Consider the following 25,630-nt stretch of genomic DNA (forward strand, 5'->3'; position numbering starts at 1 on the left):
CCACTTAGCTTACATATTTTCATAGCCAGACATTTTCTCAGATCTCAGTCTCACCACTGTATCCCTGTTAGCTGAAGTACATCAGTTCATCATCTTTTTTAACCCTCAGGTCTGCACATCAGCCGGTGGTCGCATCCCAGAGACATTACAAAGCAGCACGTTTTGGGTTTTATTGGCCTCCATGAAAGCCCCCGAGCTCAGTGTCATTTGTTTCTGCTATGCAATATTCACATCTCCATGAAGCCACCACTGATATACACTGATATCAGTAAACTGTTGAAATGGAGGCTTCGTCTAGATGCTGTAGTGTAGCACATGATGTTTAGTCCAGAAGCTTCTAAGGTGTTCTGGTAGTGTCCACACCAAAATGCTCTAAATAATGCATCATTTGTCTCTGTACATTTTAGACAGGACTGTGTAATGTAGTGTTTAATAAGTGAGCAACAGTGTACAGTGTATAAAATGTATTAAAAGTTCCATGCTGGCATTATGGCTCGTCATTAAAGTGTAAATGAGGTTAATCAAATTTTTTTTATTGTCATGATTTTTTATTGACATCAGTACTGTATACATATCAGTGTATACAGTAATACTTTATTTGTATGTAATGTGAAAAAGGGTTTTTTTTGTAATCCAACAGGTTTCAAAGCACACCAGTAGTATCAGATGCCCCATGAACAGTTCTGGCAAGCTGTTTAACAAAAAAAGACTAGTGCATCTTGTATTCATATCTATATTTGTGTAAGTTTACAACACTTTAACTACACATTTTTTGCTTCATAATATATTTGCATTTAGTATCAAAGTACTGCTGATGCTGTAGTAGTTAAAACCATTGGATATTAACAAAATGGTTGTTAAATCCACCAGCATTTAATCCTCCATTTTGATGGTGCCCAACAAAATGATCAGTCAGTCATTTCATGGTTTCTCAACTAATATTATTATTATTTTTTTATTTTATTTTTTTATAGATTTCAAAGCATTTGTGGGAAAACTGACAAATGATTTTAGTTTTTCATAATTTCTTTATTTACGTTCTTGCACAGACTGCTGTCATCTAACACAGATAAACTTTATATGCCTGTACTGTTGTGATGGTCCCACTATGCCATTTATCCATGCACCAATACCATCGTTTAACAATTATTACTTGCCACTGGCATTGTAATGTGTATTTGTGTGGACACTTTATCACTTCTTTAAGCCTTTTTTCTACAAGAAGTGTGTATAAACAGCATTGCTGTTATCTAGTAAATATGTCAGGTCTCTCTCTCTCTCTCTCTCTCTCTCTCTCTCTCTATATATATATAATATATGAAGAAGACTACTGCAGGCCAAATAACTGTATACTTTTATGTATATTTTATTTAAATGAATGGACTAAGTTTTCAGACACAAATCAGTAGGCGGATTGTTTATACGTCAGGAGGTTAGTGGGATTGGTTGGAATACTGACGCAGATACACAGAAGAGACTGATTTCGCGCTCTTTTGGTCGCCTTTGCAAAAATAAACAAGACGCCATTTACGCTAGAGCAAAGCATTCTGGGAAAGCGAGTCCTCTTTTACGGTCGCTAACACGTCGCTCAGCGTATACACGCCTACATCTCCCGGGATGCAGCATTCTTAAAAGGCGAAAAGAGCTCACCGATTGGCGGACTTAAGGTTTAAACTGAGGCTCGGACGCGCCTTATATGGACTTCCTGTGAGCCATGGCGCCGTTTCCCCTTGGTATTTCTATGCAAATGAAGCGCCTCCATTCATGCGCGTGCGGTCCGTAGTAGGACATGCGCAGTGCGGAGGAGTAAAGCGGACAGAATTTGAAGAAGTTTCAGACGGTAAGCTCTTTGCTGTTGTTTTATCGGTGCGGCGTCGCTAATAAGCGGCGTGACACGTGCACGAGGCGGCGTATTTGCGTGCATTTGTACGCCTGTTTTTTATTTTATTATTATTATTGCAAGTTTAGCTTGCGCGTTTAACAATAGTGCACGAAGCCGCGGCGCGTGGCATGGCAGCATGCTAACAATAGCTAACTCCTGTCCGAGGACGGTGTGGCGCGCGATGTTCACGGGGAAAAGTTAAATAAACAGCACAGACCCGCGTTTCAACAAAAACGTTTTCACGGGAAGGCCCAGTTCGACACGTTACGGAAGGAGCGTGAACATTCGGGCTTGACGAGGATTTGTCGTAAATACGAGTTTAAGAGGGAGAGAAAGACGCAGGTCCTCCCACTCGGTGTGCGTGGTTTTTTGTCTCGTGCGTCCATGAACACGGAATGCGTTAGTTAACCCTACTCGCTGCTTTCACGTTAAAATATTACGCGAGTATATAATTGATTCATAAAGACCCACATTTACACCAATCGTACTATATATCTGCGTTTCCTGATTGCACACTGACGCTCCGTGGTTTCGTGTTGTAGAGATGCAGAGGCTCTTCACAGGTTCACACTGCAAAAAATCCGCATCCATTCAAGATGCGCGCGCTTTAAGGTGAAGTCCTGCACGTACACACGCACGCGCTAGGATAATAGAAATCCTAATAGAAACACAGGGTTTAGTCTGGTTTTGAAATTCTATCCGCCTTCCCGCTTAGAAACTCCCTTTGTCCTTATTTACTTTCGGTTTTGCGAGTTTGATTCTGGGAAATGAAGCTGTTTGTATTTTTTTTTTTGGATGCTTTCAGTTCAGATTATTTTATTGATGCTTTTTGAGCGCGAAGCCCAGATTGTTTTTAGAAATTACGATCAGAAATATTAAAACAGGGCTTTTGTTAATCTGAGTTTCTCCTCTCTTTAGGTAAAATCTTAGTATTTGTGTGGGCTAGTTTCATAAATTCATGCCTTAGTGAAGAGCATGAAAATATCTAGGAAACTCATTTTCAGACCTGGAGAAAGTGTAAAAATTCATGGAGATTTTGTTTTTGAAATATGCATGGGTTTAACTCGTCTGAATATGCAATTTATAAATCTATATTCACCATCTACGTATTTGTGCTAATCTTTTGGACAATGTCCATTGTTAAGAGCATTGTGCAAATACAATTTAACCCGAATGATCTCGGAGCAGAGAAAAAATATATGCATCATTTTTCTCTTTCAAAAGGGTTTCCTCAAAGTTTGATTTTATATATAGTAAATCATTTATAATAATTAATTTAAAATGGATGTCTATGGACAGAATGTGAATGTCTACCAATGTAAGTACCAGGCTAGCAATGTAGATTGGAATGATTTTTTTATTTTTTCTAATAAATGGAATATGCCCTCTGTTATATAAATATACTTTTTGTGGATTATAGCGTTTTAATGTGATTGGATTTTCCATTTGGTAATTTATCAGTTATGCACCATGTCTGTGTGACTTTTCAGATTTGTATTTATTTACTTTGTTCTTAAATGCAAATGCAGGATCAACCAGAGATGTTTGGATTTCATAAATCCAAGATTTATCGCAGCCATGAAGGCTGCTGCATTTGCAAGACCAAGTCCTCGAGTTCCCGGTTCACAGACAGCAGCAGATACGAGGAAACCTTCCGCCTCTGCTTCGGGTGAGAATTACTGCTGTGGAATCCTTAACCTGTAATATTGATGTTGTTATTGTTCACTATTTACATTTAACTTCTTATTCATTTGTATCACAGTGCAGCACTTTCTCTTCTGCATAGGCACTTTGTGGTCTAGTGATAGCTTGACACTTTTTGCACTAATTTGTGCAAGTGTTTAATGTTGAGTTATAATACTGCTTGAATAGGATTTGTTACTTTTCATTGTGTTTGATAATAATGATGGCCCATGACCAAAATAATCAGTTTGAAAGACTCCAGGTAAAAAGTTACAAGTGAAAGAATACGGTACATAAAAAAAATAAAAAATAGTAGAAATCAGTCTGATTTCCAGCCAACTTAATTTTTTTTACACCAGATTCAGTCTAAATTTGTTTATAGATAATAAACAACTGGACAGTTCAATTTGAGTATTCTGCTCAATACTAAACAATTTTCTTTGCTTTGTTCTCATTGTTTGATAGTTTATCTGAAGATCGTGTTGGTGACATCTGCAATGCCTGTGTACTCCTCGTCAAGCGATGGAAAAAGTTACCTCATGGATCTAAGAAGAACTGGAGTCACGTACGTATCTTGTTCATTAAACTTGCAAAATTAAACTTTTTTGTTTGTTTGTTTTTAAACTGTCTTTTCTTTTTAGGTGGTGGATGCAAGAGCAGGACCTGGCTTCAAGCTGACAAAACCCAAGAAAGTGAAGAATATCGACGGGAAGAAGAAAAGCAAGCTGAAGAAGCTGCACAAGTTTAAACGGCAAAGTGAGTTCAGTGTATAATGTCTAATCCGAATCCTTGGTGTTCATTTAAAAATTGTGGGTTTAATTTTTACCTCAGTGTGGGTTTCAGCTTACTAGAAAAATCTGTTATTAGACCGTGAGTTATTTTAATGCATGCATAGTGTTTGGCATATGCATGTGATTTTTAAAATATGACTGGTTTGTTTAACTTTTATTTTTTTTTTCCCCCCTTTTTCCTTCTTCCTAGATTCTGATGCCCACAGCACTACATCAAGCATGTCTCCCTCTCAGTCTCCCAGCCACAGTAACCAATCAGATGAAAACTCAGACATTGAGACCAAGCAGAGGCGTCCGACGCCAGCAGGCTTCTCATTTCTTGACCTCTCCTACTGGAAAAGGTAAAATGCCTTTCTTGTGATGAAATGATGCTTCTTCTATAGCAAATGGAAAAAAATTGAATAAAATCAAAAACCTTAAAAAAATAAATAAAAAAAACTCTAGTGGATGCTAATAGCAGTCAGTTAAGCTTTGGTTTACATATGTAGCTGTATGTTTGCGTGTACGTGTGTTGAGCAGTTTAAGTGAGTGGCATGAGCACAAAATGCTCGGAATTACATTACATAAAAAAAAAAAATGTCAGCCAGATGAGGATGGGTTCCCTTTTGATTCTGGTCCCTGTCAAGGTTGTTTCCTAATGTAACCTCAGGGAGGATTCTCTTGCCACTGTGGGATAAAACTTTCTCATGCATGACTTCAAAAGTTGTATTTTTGTAAATCTTATTTGCAACAACGTGCATTGTTAAAAGCGCTATAAAAGTTGAATCAAGTTTAGACACTGTGATGCTGTATTCGTGTTCTTGAAAGCTTCTCCTGTTAAGTTCCTCCTCATGACTCCGTTTGAAGTCTGCTTTGCTTTAATTGGCATTTTGTCTGTTACCTGGTATGACAGCATGCACTAATCTTTATAGGTCATATTACATCATTGTGTGTAGTAGTAATGCCTGGCATCAGAACATTTTCATGGCAATGCATAGTTTTGAGTTGAGTTCTTTCTATTGGTCACTCAGTGCAAAATCAGGGTAAAATTAATTTGTCAGTACTTTACACTTGCATTTAGATTCAGGAAATGGTACAGCCAGTTTAGGTAATGTGAAAGATAATCTACAGCATTTATTAACTATTTATTTATTTCTACTTTCTACATCTGCAGACAGAAAGTGTGCTGCGGCACTATATACAAGGGGCGCTTTGGTGAAGTAATCATCGACCCTCGCTTCTTCAAGCCCTGCTGCACCCCTAAACAGCAGCAGCAGCCACCAGCAGTGACGTCACCTGCCCCAGACTCCTCGTGCCCTGCTGACACGCTGCCATCTCCTCTCGCAGAGGATTTAAAGGAGGCCTGGTGACTTCACACCCACCCCCCCCACCCCAAGCGTCTCCTCGAGGCTCACTTGCTTTGTCTCCAGTGGCAGACTCTATCATTCCCACAAGACTGTATAAATTCCAAGTCTTTTTTTTTTTTTTTTTTCCCCCCCCATTTGTTATACATTTTCATTTATTATTATTATTATTTTTTTTTTTAACAAACAAAAAGCTATTAAATGTACTGCGGGCATTAGGAAATATTCATAGATTCAGGACAAATTGACGGTTTAAGACGTGTAATCAATTTTGTATTTTTTTTTTATATATATATATAAAAAATATATATTTTTGGCACTGTAAAGTATTTAGCATTTTCTAGTGCTTTGTAAATATTTTTTCCCTAATTCCAGTGCATCAAAAGCCTCCTATCTGGCTTCTAGTTTCCTGTGTGTAAATTGAGTTATTATAAATGTTCATATGGCATATTGCTGTGTCCCTGAGGTTGCATGTGTTGATGAAATGGTTATTAGAAATTATTATTTTTTTTTTTAAACAAATCAGCTCCGCCATGTCTACAAGCTCATTTGGTATGGATGTGCTGGTGGAGCGGGCAGTTTTAGAACATGCTGTTTTGGTTTGGTTTAAACGGGGGATGATTTAATAAATCACTCGGTGAATATAGCTCAGTTTATATCCATTAAATGCATGCGTGTTTAAGCTCACATTCCTGGTATCTTTTTATTAACAAAAACCACAGAATGCAGGCCATAAACCCAATCCAAAAATAAACGTGCATGCTAATATTGATATTTGAAATGATATTTATTATAGCATGCCATGTCAGCATGTGCTAAATGCATCTTAGGTAGTATTGGTTAACATATAGTTTGATTGTGATTTTATATTTAAAAATATTGCTCAATAATTATCACTACAGATTTTAACAGCATTTGTTGATAGTGATTTTAAAGAAGCTGTATGTGTATTGGTAGCTGCTTCTCATTCTATTGTAAATGTACAAAAACCCAGCAATAACTGAATGCATCATGATAGCGTGCAGCTTTTAAATCATACAATGTGACGGCTTTTCGCCTTTGTGCAAAAGACGGGTTTTATTTCTACTCAGGCAGCTTCTAATCCGAAGTAATGGTGTGAAGAGATTCACGTTGAAACGACACGTTTAAAATGTTTCATTTGTGTGAAATAAGAAATTACTAACACAATAATTCATTGTATTGGAATGACTTAATAAACAGCAATAGCTCTCTGGTTTCCAGATCAAACAGCTGGCTATTTACATAATGTCAAGGTTCAGGGAAACTATTTACTTGGTACATTTGCAGTCACTGTTAATGTGCCTTATGAGAGATTTAACTGAACATAAATTTGTCTTTTCTAATTTATACTATTTATTCAAACATGTCTGTACAATTGATGCTGTAAAGAGGTTTTGTGCACTTTTTTATACATTTATAATGTTTTCTTTTTACATATTTTTTTATCTTGTCATTACATCAATTCAATAAATCTTTGTATGCAAAATCATTTCTGATGTCAGGCCTCTTTTTTCGAGATTAAATGGGTTTATATGTGAATTGTGCGTAGGAGCATTTAAATCTTAGATCTTTTTTTTTGCCCCACTAATGTAGTTTCATATCATTCAGTTCTTTTTTTTTTTTTTTTTTTTTTTCCTAAATTCTAACCAATTAATTCCCTTAAGTCTTTCATTTGTCTTTTGATTTTGACCTTTTCACGGTGCTCCTTTCAAGAGATGAGTCAAAAGAACATTTAGTTTTGTCTTTCTGACTTTGCTTTCAACTTATTTTTCATTTTGAATTTGATGCCCCCATGGGCTCATCAAATCTGTTAAGCTGAATATGAGGAAAAACATTTTTCTAACTGTGATGTGGTCTTCTGTTGTAGCTCATCCACCTCAGTATGTGAAACGATGTTTATTCTGATGTGCTTTTATTCTCACTGTGGTTATTTCCACATTCCCCAGGATGTCACATTTTGTCCTGTTTGATGTAACATTAATTAAGGCACTGTGCTGCTGCTACTTGAGATGCTGATTGCATAACTGCATGAATGTGTAGGTGTACACATGTTCCTAATAACGTGGAGATATTTATTTATTTATTTATAGATCTGTGAGCTCCTGAACAGTCTGTGGTGCTATTTGCCAGCTTTAGATGCTTCAATACATAACATCCCATAGGTTCTCAATTGGTTTCTTGTCTGATGACTGAGCGCCACTCAATGAAATCAGTGCCTTCCTCGTCCTCAAAAACTGCCTACACACTCTGTCCACATGAGGCACCATTTCCCAACAGTGCAATAGATTACAAGCTGTAGCACATGATTAGTCACCTGACCCCGTATCCATTTACCTGATTACTAACTCAACTCAGCACACCTGCACCTGGGTCTCATCACACACTTTATCACACACTTTTTAAACACACCTTCGTGCACACACACTGTAATATTTAGTTTAAGCCATTTCTGTTTGAAATGTGTTTGTTTTTATATACAATTTAATTTCTTCTCTTCAAAAATGATATTTTCTTGTTTTTGAATGACATTTGTGGATATTTTTTGCATAAATAAAATGAACACTAGCCTCATTCCTAGCATTGGGTGCTATTTATCAAGGCAAAGGTTTGAAATAGGGATGGGTGGGGTTGATCGATCTTATCAACACTTTTGATATTGCTTCTGTATTGAGAGGATTGATTCTCACTTTAAAATATAGATTAAATGTTTTTTTTATCAAGTGAGTTTAATATTTAAATTAAATTATTTATTATTGACAGTGTTAATTGCAGCTATTTATTTTATTTTTCACTGCACCATCAGCATTTTTTCATTTAGACGTCACATTTGACGTGTCGTTGGAAAGTCACACTTGATCAGTTGAACTGAAGAAAAAATGTAGAAATATTGTGTTTGATTTTTATTTTATGTTTCAAATAAATGTAACAGAAAAGAAACTGAGTCCATTTTACTATATTTAGTATATATAATAACTGCTTTTTAATATAGTTGTACCAGTGTTGGTACTGGTCTTGAAAATCCATGGTACTGGATTGAAAATAAAATAAGTTGTATCTATCAAGCCCAGTATTGGCTGTGATTGTTTGGAGTTGCTATGATGGTGTACATGATTATATTTAAAATCAACAGGTACTGATGCAGTAAATGATAGTAATAAGCTAGCATTAATGAACTTGTTTATTAGCACAACACTTCTAACTTATATATATATATATATATATATATATATATATATATATATATATATATATATATATATATACACAGTATATACAATATATATATACACAGTAAACACAGTATATACAGTATATATACTATATATATATATATATATATATATATATATATATATATATATATATATATATATGTGTGTGTGTGTGTGTGTGTGTGTGTGTGTGTGTGTGTACTGATCAGGCATTATATTATGACATTATAACATTATGATCGGTAAAGTGAATAACACAGTATCTCTTCATTATGGCATGTGTTAGTGGGTGGGATATATTGGGCAGTAAATGAACATTTTGTTCTCAAAATTGATGTGTTAGATGCAGGAAAAATGCGCAAGAGTAAGGATTGACCATTGCCAAATTTTTGATGGCTAGACGACCGAGTTTGAACATCCCCAAAACTGCTTGTGGGGTGTTCCCAGGTCTGCAGTAATCAGTATTATCTAATGTGGTCCAAGGAAGGAACAGTGGTAAGTCAGCAACAGGGTCATGAGTGGCCAAGGCACATTGTCGCACGTGGGAAGTGAAGGCTGGTCCATGTGGTCCGAACCAACAGACAAGCTTCTGTAGCGCAAATTGCTGAAGAGGTTCATGCTGTTAATGCTCAATGGTTCATGACTGTTTTGGCAGCAAAAGTGTATATATATATATATATATATATATATATATATATATATATATATATATATATATATACAATGAGGAAAATAAGTATTTGAACACCCTGCTATTTTGCAAATTCTCCCATTTAGAAATCATGGAGGGGTCTGAAATTGTCATCGTAGGTGCCTGTCCACTGTGAGAGACATAATCTAAAAAAAAAAATCCAGAGATCACAATATATGATTTTTAAACTATTTATTTGTATGATACAGCTGCAAATAAGTATTTGAACACCTGTCTATCAGCTAGAATTCTGACCCTCAAAGACCTGTTAGTCTGCCTTTAAAATGTCCACCTCCACTACATTTATTATCCTAAATTAGATGCACCTGTTTGAGGTCGTTAGCTGCATAAAGACACCTGTCCACCCCATACAATCAGTAAGAATCCAACTACTAACATGGCCAAGACCAAAGAGCTGTCCAAAGACACTAGAGACAAAATTGTACACCTCCACAAGGCTGGAAAGGGCTACGGGGAAATTGCCAAGCAGCTTGGTGAAAAAAGGTCCACTGTTAGAGCAATCATTAGAAAATGGAAGAAGCTAAACATGACTGTCAATCTCCCCCGGACTGGGGCTCCATGCAAGATCTCACCTCGTGGGGTCTCAATAATCCTAAGGAAGGTGAGAAATCAGCCCAGAACTACACGGGAGGAGCTGATCAATGACCTGAAAAGAGCTGGGGCCACCGTTTCCAAGGTTACTGTTGGTAATACACTAAGACGTCATGGTTTGAAATCATGCATGGCACGGAAGGTTCCCCTGCTTAAACCAGCACATGTCCAGGCACGTCTTAAGTTTGCCAATGACCATTTGGATGATCCAGAGGAGTCATGGGAGAAAGTCATGTGGTCAGATGAGACCAAAATAGAACTTTTGGGTCATAATTCCACTAAACGTGTTTGGAGGAAAAAGAATGATGAGTACCATTCCAAGAACACCATCCGTGCTGTGAAGTATGGGGGTGGTAGCATCATGCTTTGGGGTTGTTTTTCTGCACATGGGACAGGGCGACTGCACTGTATTAAGGAGAGGATGACTGGGGCCATGTATTGCCAGATTTTGGGGAACAACCTCCTTCCCTCAGTTAGAGCATTGAAGATGGGTCGAGGCTGGGTCTTCCAACATAACAATGACCCAAAGCACACAGCCAGGATAACCAAGGAGTGGCTCTGTAAGAAGCATATCAAGGTTCTGGTGTGGCCTAGCCAGTCTCCAGACCTAAACCCAATAGAGAATCTTTGGAGGGAGCTCAAACTCCGTGTTTCTCAGCGACAGGCCAGAAACCTGACTGATCTAGAGAAGATCTGTGTGGGGGAGTGGGCCAAAATCCCTCCTGCAGTGTGTGCAAACCTGGTGAAAAACTACAGGAAATGTTTGACCTCTGTAATTGCAAACAGGTGTTTCTCAGGTGTTCAAATACTTATTTGCAGCTGTATCATACAAATAAATAGTTAAAAAATCATAGATTATGTCTCTCGCAGGGACATGCACCTACGACGACAATTTCAGACCCCTCCATGATTTCTAAGTGGGAAAACTTGCAAAATAGCAGGGTGTTCAAATACTTATTTTCCTCACTGTGTGTGTGTATATTTATATATATATATATATATATATATATATATATATATATATATATATATATATATATATATATATATACACAGTGGAACCCGGTTATCTCGCCCTTGGTTACCTCGACAACCCTATTAAGTCGACATTTTTGAAGTGGAACCACCAAATTCTCGCTTTTTCTAAGCATTTTTTATCGGTTATGTCGACTTTTTTTATGTCGCCGAACCCTAATATCTCGAGCACAAGGGGGGAAAAATGTGCCATTTAACGTTGGTTATCTCGGTGCAGCCGCAGAAGAACTCGCGGAAGTGGCGGAAAAATCAAGACTTACAGCTGCTACAGGTGTTGTATTGTATATACTGGTGAATCTCGGGAAACACGGGAGAACGTGGGATGACCAGCAAAAGCATAGAATGAACACCGGCAGGATCGGGGGGGAAGGGGGAGGAATCCGCAGTGCGCGAGTGCCGGTGGGAAGACCATATGTGCGCGATTGAGAAAGCTCACAGAGAAAGCGGCCGAGAAAGCACCTGACACGCTGAAGGGGGCCGAAGGGGGCGTGGCAGGTGGTTTCATGACAGATAAACATGTACTGTATGTATTTTTATAGCATGCCTTCATCAAACAAATCGCGGCAACGCTGTTGTGTAAAAAAACCCTCCAAAAACACGTGCAATGCACATTGTCATTTATTAACGCACATCATGTACATAAAGAAATTTCAAGCACGTTAATATATTACCGCCGTTTTGATTTTCGTTTATCTCGATGCTTTTTGCCGACCCTCTAGGACATCGACATAACTGGGTTCCACTGTATATATATATATATATATATATATATATATATAAACTTTCTTTCGGCTTCTCCCGTTAGGGGTCGCCACAGCGGATCCTCCGCACGTTTGATTTGGCACTGACCGGCACTGAGAGTGGCTGGGGTTGGTTCCCTGACCGAATCGAACCCGGTCGCAGCGGTGGGAGCGCTGCATCTTAACCACTAGACCACCAGGGGACCTATATATATATATATATATATATGTATATATATATATATATATATATATATATATATATATATATATATATATATATATATATATATATATATATATATATATATATATATATATATATATATATATATATATATATATATATATATATATATATATATATATATATATATACACACTGAACAAAATTATTAACGCAACACTTTTGTTTTTGCCCCGGTTTTTCATGAGCTGAACTCAAAGGTCTAAGACTTTTCTATGTACACAAAAGGCCTTTTCTCTCAAATATTGTTTACAAATCTGTCTAAATCTGTGTTAGTGAGCACTTTTCCTTTGCTGAGATAATTCATACACCTCACAGGTGTGGCATATTAAAATGCTGAATAGACAGCATGATGATTGCGCAAATGTGCCTTAGGCTGGCCACAATAAAATGCCACTCTAAAATGTGCAATTTTATTACTCAACACAATGCCACAGATGTCGCAAGTGTTGAGGAAGCATGCAATTGGCATGCTGACTGCAGGAATGGCCACCAGAGCTGTTGCCCATGAATTGAAGGTTATTCTCTCTACTATAAGCCTTCTCCAAAGGAGTTTCAGAGAATTTGGAAAAAATTACATCCAACCGGCCTCACAACCCACAGACCACGTGTAACCACACCAGCCCAAGACCTCCACATCCAGCATCTTCACCTCCAAGATTGTCTGAGACCAGCCATCTGGACAGCTGCTACAACAATCGGTTTGCTTAACTAAAGAATTCTGCTCAAACTGTCAGAAAGCATCTCACTGAAGCTCATCTGCATCTCCTGTTAATATCCAGCAACTTGGCACAGCCCTTGAAGAGAGGTAGACCAACATTCCACAATCAACAACCTGATTAACTCTATGTGAAGGGGATGTGTTGTACTGTGTGAGGGAAATGGTGGTCACACCAGATACTGACTTGATTTATTGTATTTTAACACTTATTGTTAATTTGAACTGCAAGCTACTTATTACAAAACCCTTAATCATAAAGCTGTTGGCTGGTTTCAAATAAACAGATGAAGAATACTGAAAAGCTTTAACTTTTTAATTTTTATTTAGTTTTTATAAATTAAACACGCTGTTCTAAGTCTGATCTTAGGTATAGCAATTATATGTCTCATGATAATTTCCACATCTAATGCATTTCAGTTCAAGCCATTGTATTTAAGTGCTTTGTGCCACTATGATGAGCTGAAATTACTCATGGAGAAGGTCTTTGTTGTATTCTTCTCTTCAAAGGTGGACTTGCATATGATTGATAAGAACCACAGAAACAGCAAAAAACCTGGAAGATAAAAGCATATGTGCATCCAGTTCTTTAAACCAATAATTCATTAAAAGCCAATGCATGAAGGAAAAAGTTGTGGAAAACTATAAACAATTACCACAATGGAACACTTACCCTGAAAAGCATTCAGGGTGGTAAAGAGGTAAATCCCTGGTAGGCTCAGGGGTCCATAAGTGGTAAAGGCCAGTCCCCACGGGAGTCCCAAAACCACACTGAGCCCCAGCACAGTAGCACAGTCTTTCCACAGCCTTTTTATTCTGGTTCCAGTCTGGATGCCCCGCATTTTTAACTGCCACATCTTTATCACGATCAAGACCATAATCGCTGTGTTGAAGAGTAACACCAGCCCCAAATAAGCGTTCACTGTTATGTAACTCATTGTCCTATCAGTTATCCAGCAGCTGCATAATGGGTAAGAAATGCAAATGTTATAATGAAGATATGCAACACAGACAAAAGACAATACTTTAAGGTTCCCATAACAAACATTGTTTACAGCATTAGTTATTATTATCTATCCATGCACTTTAGCATTAATTTTAAATAAATAAAATAAGTTATATCACACCAGCAGTGACATTTTAAATCTAAATTGTGAGATGGTGTTTACTTCTATTAGTGATGGCTGGTGATAGTGATATTTTATATTACTCTGCTGCTTCTACAGGAACACGGGACATATGTCATATGCCAATCCACCTAAATAGAATTTTTTTTAACTGTGTGCAATTTTTACAGAGGCAAAGTTGTAACTTTAATAACCAGTAACAGAAAATTCTTCAGGATGCTTCTGTCTTTGAATAACCTGACTGATGAGTAAAGGATTATTTGCACCAAACAGCCATAACAATAAAACCACTAACAGATAATCTAATTACAGTGATTATCTCGTACAATGGAATCTGCCAAGAGGTGGGATAAATGAGGCTCCATCAGTCATCATCAAAAATGGGCCTAGAGCAATGGAAGAAGGTGGCCTGGTCTGGACTCATGTTTTCTTTTGCATCATGTGGACAGTCTGATGCTTCCATGTCACATACCTGGAAGAGATACAGCACTATGCTGCACTGCAGAAAGAAGGCAAGATGGCAGAGGCATTGGGATTTACATTTTATTTTACAATTATCTATTATACAGCTGAGCAGTTGAGGATTAAGACCCTATCTCAAGAAGTGGAACCTCGCTGGTGCTTGGATTTGAATAAATTACCTTCTGATTAGAAGTCCAACGTTTTAATCACTAATCCAGCACTTCTTCTGTGTAAAAAAAAATCTCCTCATGTTTTGCCATTCATGTGGATTTTACTTTGTACGGCCTGCATAAACATGGTGCTGACTACATACACCTCTTTCAGCAGGATAGTACTCAACGGAACACCGAAAAAAAAAATCAGGAATGGTTTGAGGAATATGACAAAGAGTTTAATTTATTGAATTGGCCTCTAAATATTCCAGCCTTCAGTCCAATAGAGTATCTGCTTATGTGCTGGACAAACACATCTGATCCATCGAGCTCACACCTCACAACTTAGACAACTTGAAGCATATGCTGCATTCTGGTGCTATAAATCACAGCACAACTTCAGAGGTGTAGGGATCTGCACAACATTAGGCAAGTGGTTTTAATGTTATGGCTGATGTAGTGTATAGCAATAATATAAGCGAGAACAGAAACTATAGTCAGTTCCATGACATTAAACAGGAATATAACAGTTTGGAACTATAAACAGCAACTTCGAATGGGAAAGATAATTCTGCTTTGCGCATCAAACCAAATTGTTGATTTGATCATGTAACAGCAAGTGTTTTATGAATAAACAGTATATGTGGTTTTATGGCACTAGCATATTTAAGTAGCGATTAACACTTTTGATGCTAAAACAATACAACTGCATTTATTCACTGCAGGACTAAAATCACCTGTCTCAGCGTGAAAACATTACAACTTGCATTTCACTTGCCTCACAACCACAAATGTTCAAGAAGGTGTTGTTCAAGGTGATCATTGGGGGCACTATTTTAGTCACTAAGGTATTAAGGCTAAAGTACATGGTTTGTTAATCTAAGCCAATACAGTAATTAATTCTAGTTACAGGAACTTCAATGTAAAGACTTACTGTTTAGTTTAGAATGATTGGACTTACAGATTTGTTTCATTGTTGTTACTTTCTGTTAAGCTGTATTTGCCATATCCACCAGCCAGTCCACAGATCACCACTGTAATTATAGGAGCTCCTATAGCAAGATGGGAAAAACATTCAAACATCTGAATAATACTTATTCAAGCAAACACCATAGCTCATAAATGCCTATGAAAAGGATTTTTTTCAGGGTAACATTTAATTAGTGGGTTTCAAAATTTCTAACCTTTTCGGGCACAATGTATGTCAACTTACCCCAGCCCACTAAGCAGAGTTTAAGCAAATATCTCCTGATGTAGATGTTGAAGACCTGCACGAGGAGTAGGTACAAGTGGAACCCTTCGATAGCGGTCCATGTAAAAGTGGCAAGCAGGGTAAAATGTAAGATAAGGCCAAGGCACTGACATACTGTCTTCTTTTCTGCTCCTGACCACAGTGTACTCGCCAGAAAGAAGAGGTGAAGCAGGAACAGTGAGCCTGATAGTTGCACATGAATTACAACAGAGTGCTCTGACTTCCTTTTCCTGTGGAGACAGTTTTGAGAACATGAACTTATGTGATGAACATCATGACTTTCAAACTGATTTCTCACACTGTGTGTTTTGGTACACTCTTATTGAACACTAGAAATGTGAAGAACACAAAAGTGAGGAATAAAAAAACAGGCTGGTGTGATGTGTTCTAAGGTGAAACCACATCTTTGATCACTCTGAAACAGAATATTTTCTAATAATGTGATGCTCAACATGTTGAAATACTTTATTCCACAGCAACATTTTATTGTGCCAATTTTGAACAATTTATTGAATTTTGGAGAGGGTTTTTTTTCCACACTTGAAAACAGGATTTGCTTAGTAGCTAATATTGGATATTACATTTTGGCTAGTTTGCCTGACTATCTGTCATGCCTGTTCATGTAAGGTTGAAGTAAATCCATATAGTTTATAAATTTGCTGAATGTGTTTTATAAAATCAGTTCCAACTCTCCCACATTATAGTGTGCTACTAATTACTGAACCTTTAGCTATTGCTACTGAAAAAGGTGTGCCAGGGGTACATATTTTACACGAGTTTAGAATTATCTAACTATTATTATCAAGGTTGGATGGACTTGATAAACCTTCAATTATAAGTTGGAAATTAGCAGGGTTAAAATTGTACTGCAGTCAACCACTAGAGTGCAATTCAGCATTTAAAAAAAATACCCCTTAGACCTCACAACACTGGAGATGCTATTATAGGTCAAATAAAAATTTGCCATAGCAAATATTTTTTTTAACAATTAATGCCACTGTACTATAAAATAATGATTAAAGTGAGCTTATTTACATAAACCTTGCAGTTGAAATTATTGGTATATATTGAATAAATCAACACAGAGAAGGATACTTAACAATGCTGTGATATAAACCAGTGTGATATATGTAAATAATTGTGCCTGAATAATGTGAGGATATTTAATAGCTTACATACTTTTGAATTAAAAACATTATGATGATGATGGCTGTGAACAGCACAGAGAAAGAAGATCCAATGTATGTTATATATTCAAGACGACGAACATCTTTAGCATCTTGCACACTCCCTGGGCTCTGTCAGTACCCAACATTAAAAACAAGAAAAATACAGAAAAAGATTAACCATCCAAACATCACTTATTGGAGGATTATACATATATGATAATGTTTCCTCCTAACTTACAATGAGCACTGCAAAAAAACTGAGATGATTGCAACTGCAGACAAAATCTGTATCATTCCTGGTTGTGTTGCATCCCTCACTGCTCCAGTGACCTGTTAAACAAATTTAAACATTTAAATATACAATTAATTCATGCAAGAACACAATGATATCTTTCTATATCAACATACATACATTTTGATTCATACAAGTCTAAAAATTGTTTCAGGACCTGTTAAATTTGAATGCTTCCAGAAGACACATTTTCCACTCATATTCTGAAAAATATAATTAAGAAAAAAAGAAGAAAAAAATGAATGATTCAACAAAAATTTTAAACAATAAAAAACCAATATGACTCTTCATTAAAAATTATGTTATGTGCTTTTGGTTATAAGTTTCATTTCTAATAGTTTAATTATCTATAATAATAGTGAGTGGTGGGCCATGCATATCACATCTAGCCCTTCAGTGGGGTCCTACCTAAATCAATCCACATCTTAGTATAATCATTACACCACAGCTATAGAAACCATCAGTATTATACAGAAGCACAGTATAACAGAGTACTGCATCACAGACAGGTATCTCATGCAGTGAGAATGAATGCCATTACTAAAGCAAGAAACCCAATGAACACAATTCAACTAATCACTGCAGGGACAGCTGTGCCACATACATCATCTCTAGCAGAAGCATAAAAATTCCTTTTTTAAAATTAAGGCAAATTATGTGTTTTTGTGAAAATTATACAGGAAAGAAAACACAAAAGTATTAATGGTTCATGAAAAAGCTTAACAACTGTTTTAAAGGGTTTTGGCTGACCTCTTCTTATGAAGTCTTTTTTCTTAAAAAAAATATCTTGTAAATGTCCTTGTGAGTGTCCTTGTCTGGGACTAAAATAATTTCCCCTCTTCTTTATCAGCCATTGTGGATTGAAAAAACAGCTATTAAATTCACATGAACATATTTAAACTTGTACAGGTTACTACAGATGCGGATTGCGAGCTCTGACTAATGTGTGCTCTGATCATTCAACCCAAAGCACGTGAAAATGACACCATCTAGAGGACCTTGGAGTGAACTTAAAATATGATTAGTTAAAGCAACAGCCTTCTTTCTTTCTAAACTCTGAAATGCATTGTTTATAACCAACTGTCTGCCTATCTCTCAGAGAACAACCTCCAAGACCTCAAACTCATCCTCCTCAACCTTCTTCCTCCTTCCTCCCCCTTGTACCAGGTAGCAAGGAGGGGATCGACATCTGCCACATGTAGACTCTCAAATGGCATCCCACAAAGCTCAATATTTTCCTAATAAGGCTAATAAAGTTTATTAATAATTCCACAAAGCTCAGTAAAGATCCTCTCCTTTTCTCCCTCTATACTCACTCTCTTGGTAAAGTCATATCCTCACATGAGTATTCTTTCCACACAACCTTGTCGGTTCCTTCTCTACAACATTAGAAGGATTCGACTATTTTTATCCACACAGGCTGCTCAGGTGCTTGTTCAGTCTCTTGTCATTTCGAGACTGGACTACTGCAACTCTCTGCTTGCAGGTCTACCTCTGAACGCAATTCATCCTTAGCTGATCCAAAACGCAGCTGCACGACTGTGTTCAAACTGCCCAAGTTCTTACACACTGCACTCCCCCATTGGCTTTGGTACCTACCCACATTAGATTGAAAACACTGATGCTTGCCTACAAAAGCAAAAATAGACCAGTACCCTCTTACCTCAAAACTCTCATTACTTCTTACCCTGCACTATGCTGCCTGAGATCTTGCAGCATGCTCAACTCGTTCCACTTTCTCTCAGAGTAAGTCTCTGTTCTGGCACTGAGGTGGTGGACCTTTTTTAGGTCGCTCTGGAAAAGGGTGTCTGCTAAATAGTGTAAATGTAAATAAAGCTTTAGACAGCCACAGTCTTTAGAATGAAGGGCTTACCGCAGTTCCCTTTGACCCTGGCAAGATGCGATGTGATGTCTGAAATCTGATTGGATAGAAACTCTAACACTAAAATTACACTTGGATGTGCTGCTATTTGAAGCACTGCACCAGAGAGAAAAGCTATGAAGTAAAGATTGTAGACTACTGGTAATAACGATGGGTTACTTAACGTAATCCCGGGTTCTTTGATAACAGAGCGAGGTGAACCCGGGATTACGTTAAGTAACCCATCGTTCTTTTTCTAACTTCGCTCGGTGTTTCACTATGGGAGACATAGACCACTCCCGGATTGCACATGATCCCGCTACACTTAATCACATGGGCTCAGGACGTCTGGCTCCCAGCACTGCATGCGCCAAGGGTGACTCAGACATATCTAGTCTATAAAACGGAAAGTTCCGTAACGGGACATCTATAGGAAGAATCCACCACTTTAGGTACAAACGCCGAGTTAGGGCGAAAGGAAACTTTCGGGAGCCCAGGGCAAACTGTAAACAGGATGGACTGACAGACAGGGCTTGCAGCTGGCTCACACACTTAGCAGTCACTAGAGCCACAAGCAGTTCCATCTTAAGAGAAAGAAATTTCAGCCCTATGCCATCCACCGGCTTGAAGGGGTGATGAGAAAGGGCCTCCAAAACCAAAGACAGGTCCCACTGAGGCACTAACCGCCGAGACACCGGCCTCTTACAGCGTGCACCTTTCATAAACCGACTAATCAAAGGGTGCCGACAAGCAGGTTGGTTACTAAACCCGACATGACACGCAGAAATAGCCGCCAGATACACCTTCAAAGTAGAAAAAGCTTTCCCTCTATCCAGCAAATCCTGGAAAAAGCACAATATGTCTCCCACAGAACACTGGAAAGAAACAATGTGACCACGGCCACACCACTCCTCAAAAACTCGCCATTTATTGTCATAAAGCGTGCGAGTAGTCGAAGCTCTAGCACTCTGGATAGTGTGTTTAACCAATGGTTTAAACCTGCCACACTCAAGTTCCACCTCTCACGGGCCAGGCCCAGAGAGCTATCCTGTCCGGGTGCAGATGATAAATCTCCCCGCCCGGCTGGGACAGAAGGTCCCTCCGTGGAGGGAGTGGCCACGGCTGATCTGACAGTAGCTGAACTATTTCTGTGATCCAGTGTCTGGATGCCCAACGTGGTGCTATCAGAATCAGTGACAATCTGAGTTCTCTGACCCTGGCCAGGGTGGGGGAAATCAAGCTCAGTGGAGGGAATGCGTAGAGAAGAACGTTTGGCCATGGGTGGGCTAACGCATCCACACCCGACGTTGCATCTTTGTCCCTTAGAGAAAAGTACAGAGAACACTGAGCGTTTTCTCGCGAGGCGTAGAGATCTATGGCAGCCCGGCTGTATCTCTGCCCTATCTGCTCCACCACCTGGGTGTGCAGTTTCCATTCCCCGTACAGGAGGTTTCCCCTGGACAACAGATCCGCACCCTTGTTCCATATGCCTGGAACATGAGTCACTCTGATGGACAAAAGCCTCGTGTTGCACCACATTATCAGTTTCCTCGCTAACTGATGCAACTGGAGGAAGCGCACACCCCCCTGCCGGTTGATGTGTGCGACCACTGTGGAATTGTCGGTTTTCACCAACACATGCTGGCCCTTTATGAAAGCCAAAAAAAAGGTTTCAGCGCTAGAAACACTGCCAACAACTCTAAGTAGTTTATATGTCTCGCGATTAGCTGTGGAGGCCAAACGGCATTCACAGCTCTGCCCATAAGGGTTGCGTCGTCATAGTAACCCTCGCTCCGCATCCCTGATCGCCCGCTCAGATAATCAGATAATCGTCTATATAAGACAAAATCCGAATCCCGCTGTTTCTTAATGGCAAAAGAATCGCCTCCACACACTTGCTGAAAGTTCTCGGAGCGAGAGACAGCGAGAGACAGACGAAACGGAATGGTTTCAAACTCGAAGGCAGTGCTTCTGTGTGCAAACCTCAAATATTTTCTGTGTGACGGGTAAACGTCTATGTGAAAATACGCGTCTGATAGATCGATCGTCACAAACCAATCAACCGACAAAGTGCTTTGTGTGTCAACATTCTGAATGTATATTTTCTCAGGTGCTTGTTTAACACACGCAAGTCCAAGATCGTATGTAGAGATGTGCTTCCTCTCTTTGGGATCACAAAGTACCGGGAGTAAAAACCCTGATGGCTTTCTGCCCCTGGAACAACTCTGATTGCCCTTTTGCTCAAAAGAGAGTCGATCTCGGCCGTTAGGACGCGAGCCGACTCTCCTTCAACCACCGAGACCAACACACCGTTGAATCTGGGTGGTTTCATTGCGAATTGAAGCCTGTATCCCCGTGAAATCGTGCTTAACACCCACGGATGAACAGCGCATGCGCGTCAATTGTCGAGGCTCGCAGAAAGGGAACCCCCGCGTACACAACTCTGGTCGCGCGCTGATGACGTCACAACCGTCGGCGCGCTGGGCTGCGCTGGCAGAGCGAGCGCGCCATCCAGCGGTAAAACTAGGGGGGTGCACGCTGAATTCTTGGAATTTTTGCACACTATCGCCCTCGGCTGATCGCCTGGATGTGAAAATGCCACATTTATTGTGTTTTTTATTTTTGAACACATGCCCTCAGTCCGTGGCTTGGATGCGATGATGCAATCTTTACTGCGCAATCGTCTGAACTGACGTGCGAGTGAACAAATGTTGTGAGTGCTTGGTGACACTGAACATTTTCCCTTATACCTCAAACCCGAGTAGGAGCTAGGAAGGAAGCCCTTACTGAACTTAGAACCGGGCTGTGCTCCCTTCTCCTTTTCTGCGCCAGCGGAGAAAGGAGGATAGGAGAACATTCGCGTGTCAGGTCGCACGCTTCTTCTTCCGCTCCTTGGGGTGGGGCGGACGGTTTTCAACCGCCACGGCCGCAAATGAATGCTTTCCCCACGGTCCCATTCTCTCATCTTATCTAGAGCTGAACCGAACAGACCTTTAGCGGTGTCGTAGGCAGCATCCATGACCTCCGCTTTTTGTGTGTCACCCATGCCTGACAGGTTAAGCCACAACGCTCTCTCACCTAACACAGCCAAGCCCATCAAGTGGTCGCAGCCCTGAACCGCGCCTCGTGAAAAGCGCAGGATTAGGTCGTTCACTACACAGATCTCGTCCCAAAGTACCGGGTAAGGTACTCCCGTGTCGAGCTGTCGTCTCATCTCCTCTAAAATTTCCGCCTGGTACGTGGACAGCAAAGTCACCGCGTTTAGCGAGCACACTGACTGCGCTGCGTATTTATACATCCTCTGATGGATGGATGCCATCAATCTCTCGATTTTTCCAGGCAGCGCAATTTGAGAGAAGGCAGAGATCGAACGCCGATTCAGATGGAGGTGATAAGCCACAGCTGAGGGTCCGGCTCCACAGCTGAGGGTCCGGCCAACCCCAGCTCTTCCATCCCTTGAATCTCCAGCTTGGAGCACCCTTTTGTGGGAAGCTTGCTCTTAAAGGGGCTAGACCAGTAACAAAACATCTCCTCCATGCAAGCCGGCACGGCGGGCAGGAGCTGTCTTGCGGCAGGTTGAGCAGGCGGCAGACTTTTCCCATCGTAAAGGTCTCTCACAGCTCTCTCCGCGTCCTGGGCCTCGGGCCAAGCTAGTCCTAGCTTAGCTGCGGCTCGCTTGCATACCTCGTGCAGGTTACCTTCAGCCTGTGAGGTTGCATCGCAAGCCATCAGCAGCCATATCACCCTGTAGCCCAAGACAGCTTGCCCACTGAAGCTAAGCAGGGTTGAGCCTGGCCAGTACTTGGATGGGAGACCACCTGGGAAAAACCAGGTTGCTGCTGGTAGAGGTGTTAGTGAGACCAGGAGGGGGTGCTCACCCTGTGGTCTGTGTGGGTCCTAACACCCCAGTATAGTGACGGGGACACTATACTGTAAAAAAAATAAATAAATAAATTTAAAAAAAAAGCACCGTCCTTTGGATGAGACGTTAAACCGAGGTCCTGACTCTCTGTGGTCATTAAAAAAAATCCCAGGATGTCTTTCGAAAACGAGTAGGGGTGTGCCCCGGCATCCTGGCCAAACTTGCCCGCTGGCCTACTAATCATCCCCTCATATTAATTGGCTATATCACTCTATCTCCTCTCCACTAATATGCTGGTGTGTGGTGGGCGTTCTGGCGCAATATGGCTGCCGTCGCATCATCCAGGTGGATACTGCACATTGGTGGTGGTTGAGGAGAATCCCCCCTTTCATATGTAAAGCGCTTTGAGTGCTGCAGAAAAGCGCTATATAAATGTAACGAATTATTAATTATTATTATTATTAAGTGCCCTGGGCCTAGACTGTTGGGCCGGGAAGGTACCACTGTCGTCCTCATCCTCGTCCTCCATATCCAAGTCGAGGAGGTCCGAGTTCGCATCTGCGTTCTCGTCGCACGGCCGTTCCTCATCCTTCGCAAGGAGGTTATCATACAGAGGTGGCATGACCAGCGATTCGGCCTCCATCAGGTCCGCCCAGCTCGTGGTAGCTCGCGGCTGATATGCGACGGCCGTAGACCTCGCGGTGGCGCCGGACAGACACGGGTCCTGTTGGTTAGCCACCGCTACTCTCAGCCATCTCTCTAAGTGTTTCACCGGCATTGATGCGCAGTGAGCGCATGCTTGCGGGTCCGCGTGCTTCGGGCCCATGCACATGATGCACATCGGGTGAGGGTCCCTGCCCAAGATGGTTGCTCCACATGATGATGGACATGGGTGGGATGCAACCTCCCTGATCTTTGACTCATTTCCTTTGGTGGGGGGGGATAACCGTCGACATGGCTGAGTACGGAGAATACTAGACTCGTCACAACACGTTAGTCTGCCGATGTTCGCAGGGTAGTTAGCCCTCCGAAGGCTTCGCCTTGACGTGCTAAGCCTGTAATTAGCTTGACGCTACTACGTCCCTACCGTGTAACTTAATACCCAGCAGGTTGAAATAGAAATAGCTCGCCTCGACGCGGACGCTATTCCTTGATGTCGCTCAGCACGATCCCGTATGACTGACATTGCGTTCGGTGGCGGAATCCAATGACGGCCTGCACGATGAACAGTTAAGCGAAAAACAGCCGAGAACTGGATGTGCTGAGAGAGCTTAGTGTAGTCCCTCACTGGAAGAAAGCGCGAATGATGTTAGAAGGGGTCTCAGGTCAACCTGTCTGTCAAGACAGATGTGGTGTCATAAGAGCTTCCGTAGCTGGTCACACCCAAAGCGATTTCCATAGTGAAACACAGAGCGAAGTTAGAAAAAGAACTTAATACATATTCAAAGACAAAAATATATTAAAACATAAGTCAGTGAAAGTCTTGCTGGCCCTGACGGCCCTCCCCTAGTATAAGTGTGTAATAAGTTGGAAAACAAAGAATTCTTACTTGATTGGTATTAACAAATTGCATTTGAACAGGTTCAGAAAGGTTGTGAAGGTCTTCTTTGCCAAGCCACACACCTAAGACGCTTCCATAAACAGATCCATGAACAGAAAGTTCCTGCGAAACAATGAAAGGATGTAGAGAAGAACAATCAAGCATGACTGGTATAAATGGGCATCCCTTGCCCTCTTTTTTTATCAAAAATAAAAAAAAGACATCATATAATGTTTCGGGTTTGGTATACACATCAAATGATTTGCTGATTATAAATGCCTTAATTTTCTACTTTTGTGCAACTAAGCACAACACCACCAGCAGAATTGGTCAGAAGCAGACATGGCAAAAGTACACACGTTCTTCACTCAAGTAGAAGTACAGATACTCATGTTTTAAAAGACTTTGGTAAAAGTTTAAGTACTGACTACACTTTCTCACTCAAGTTAAGTAAAGAAGTTTGAGCTCTGACATGTACTTAAGTAAAAAGTAGACATTACTACTACCTGTTTCAGTGTCATGCTGGTATATTAATACAAAATAATTTAAAATGTTGTTATCTAATGAATGTATACAGGCTGAACAACCACCATATAGAACACAAGCAGAGAAAAGATGATGATGATAAGGAATGTTTGTTCTCATCACTGACTTTCTCTGTCTCATTCACATTAACATCATATTTCTTGTTGCTTGTTGTTACTCATTGCTTGGAGCTAGTCTACATCAGTGGTGTGGTCTATTAAAAAAGCAGCACAATGACAAGAAATAGGTTGATGGGCTAAAAACGGCACGCAATGAGAGAAAAATAATATTGATAAAAAATGTTTTCATTTGTACTTCTCACCTTTGGTCAGAAGAAGCAAAGTTGGCGCTTATTTTTATTAAACTCCATTGACAGGTGGCAGAATCCAAAGTTTAGTGTCTTTTGGTCTTTT

The 25,630-nt window shown here is 40.0% G+C and overlaps 1 protein-coding gene across 1 annotated transcript; it reads left to right on the forward strand.

The window, feature by feature from the left end:
• Positions 1 to 1,698: 1,698 nt before the first annotated feature.
• Positions 1,699 to 6,967, forward strand: sinhcafl (SIN3-HDAC complex associated factor, like). The gene is made up of 6 exons (XM_046856752.1): positions 1,699 to 1,840; positions 3,412 to 3,551; positions 4,031 to 4,130; positions 4,207 to 4,321; positions 4,547 to 4,697; positions 5,510 to 6,967. Exons 2-6 carry the CDS (start codon positions 3,424 to 3,426, stop codon positions 5,703 to 5,705), a joined length of 690 nt encoding a protein of 229 aa, XP_046712708.1. The 5' UTR covers positions 1,699 to 1,840; positions 3,412 to 3,423; the 3' UTR covers positions 5,706 to 6,967.
• Positions 6,968 to 25,630: the final 18,663 nt, after the last annotated feature.

The sequence above is a fragment of the Silurus meridionalis genome, chromosome 9, assembly GCF_014805685.1.
Source record: "Silurus meridionalis isolate SWU-2019-XX chromosome 9, ASM1480568v1, whole genome shotgun sequence".
In the NCBI taxonomy this organism is placed as follows: domain Eukaryota; kingdom Metazoa; phylum Chordata; class Actinopteri; order Siluriformes; family Siluridae; genus Silurus; species Silurus meridionalis.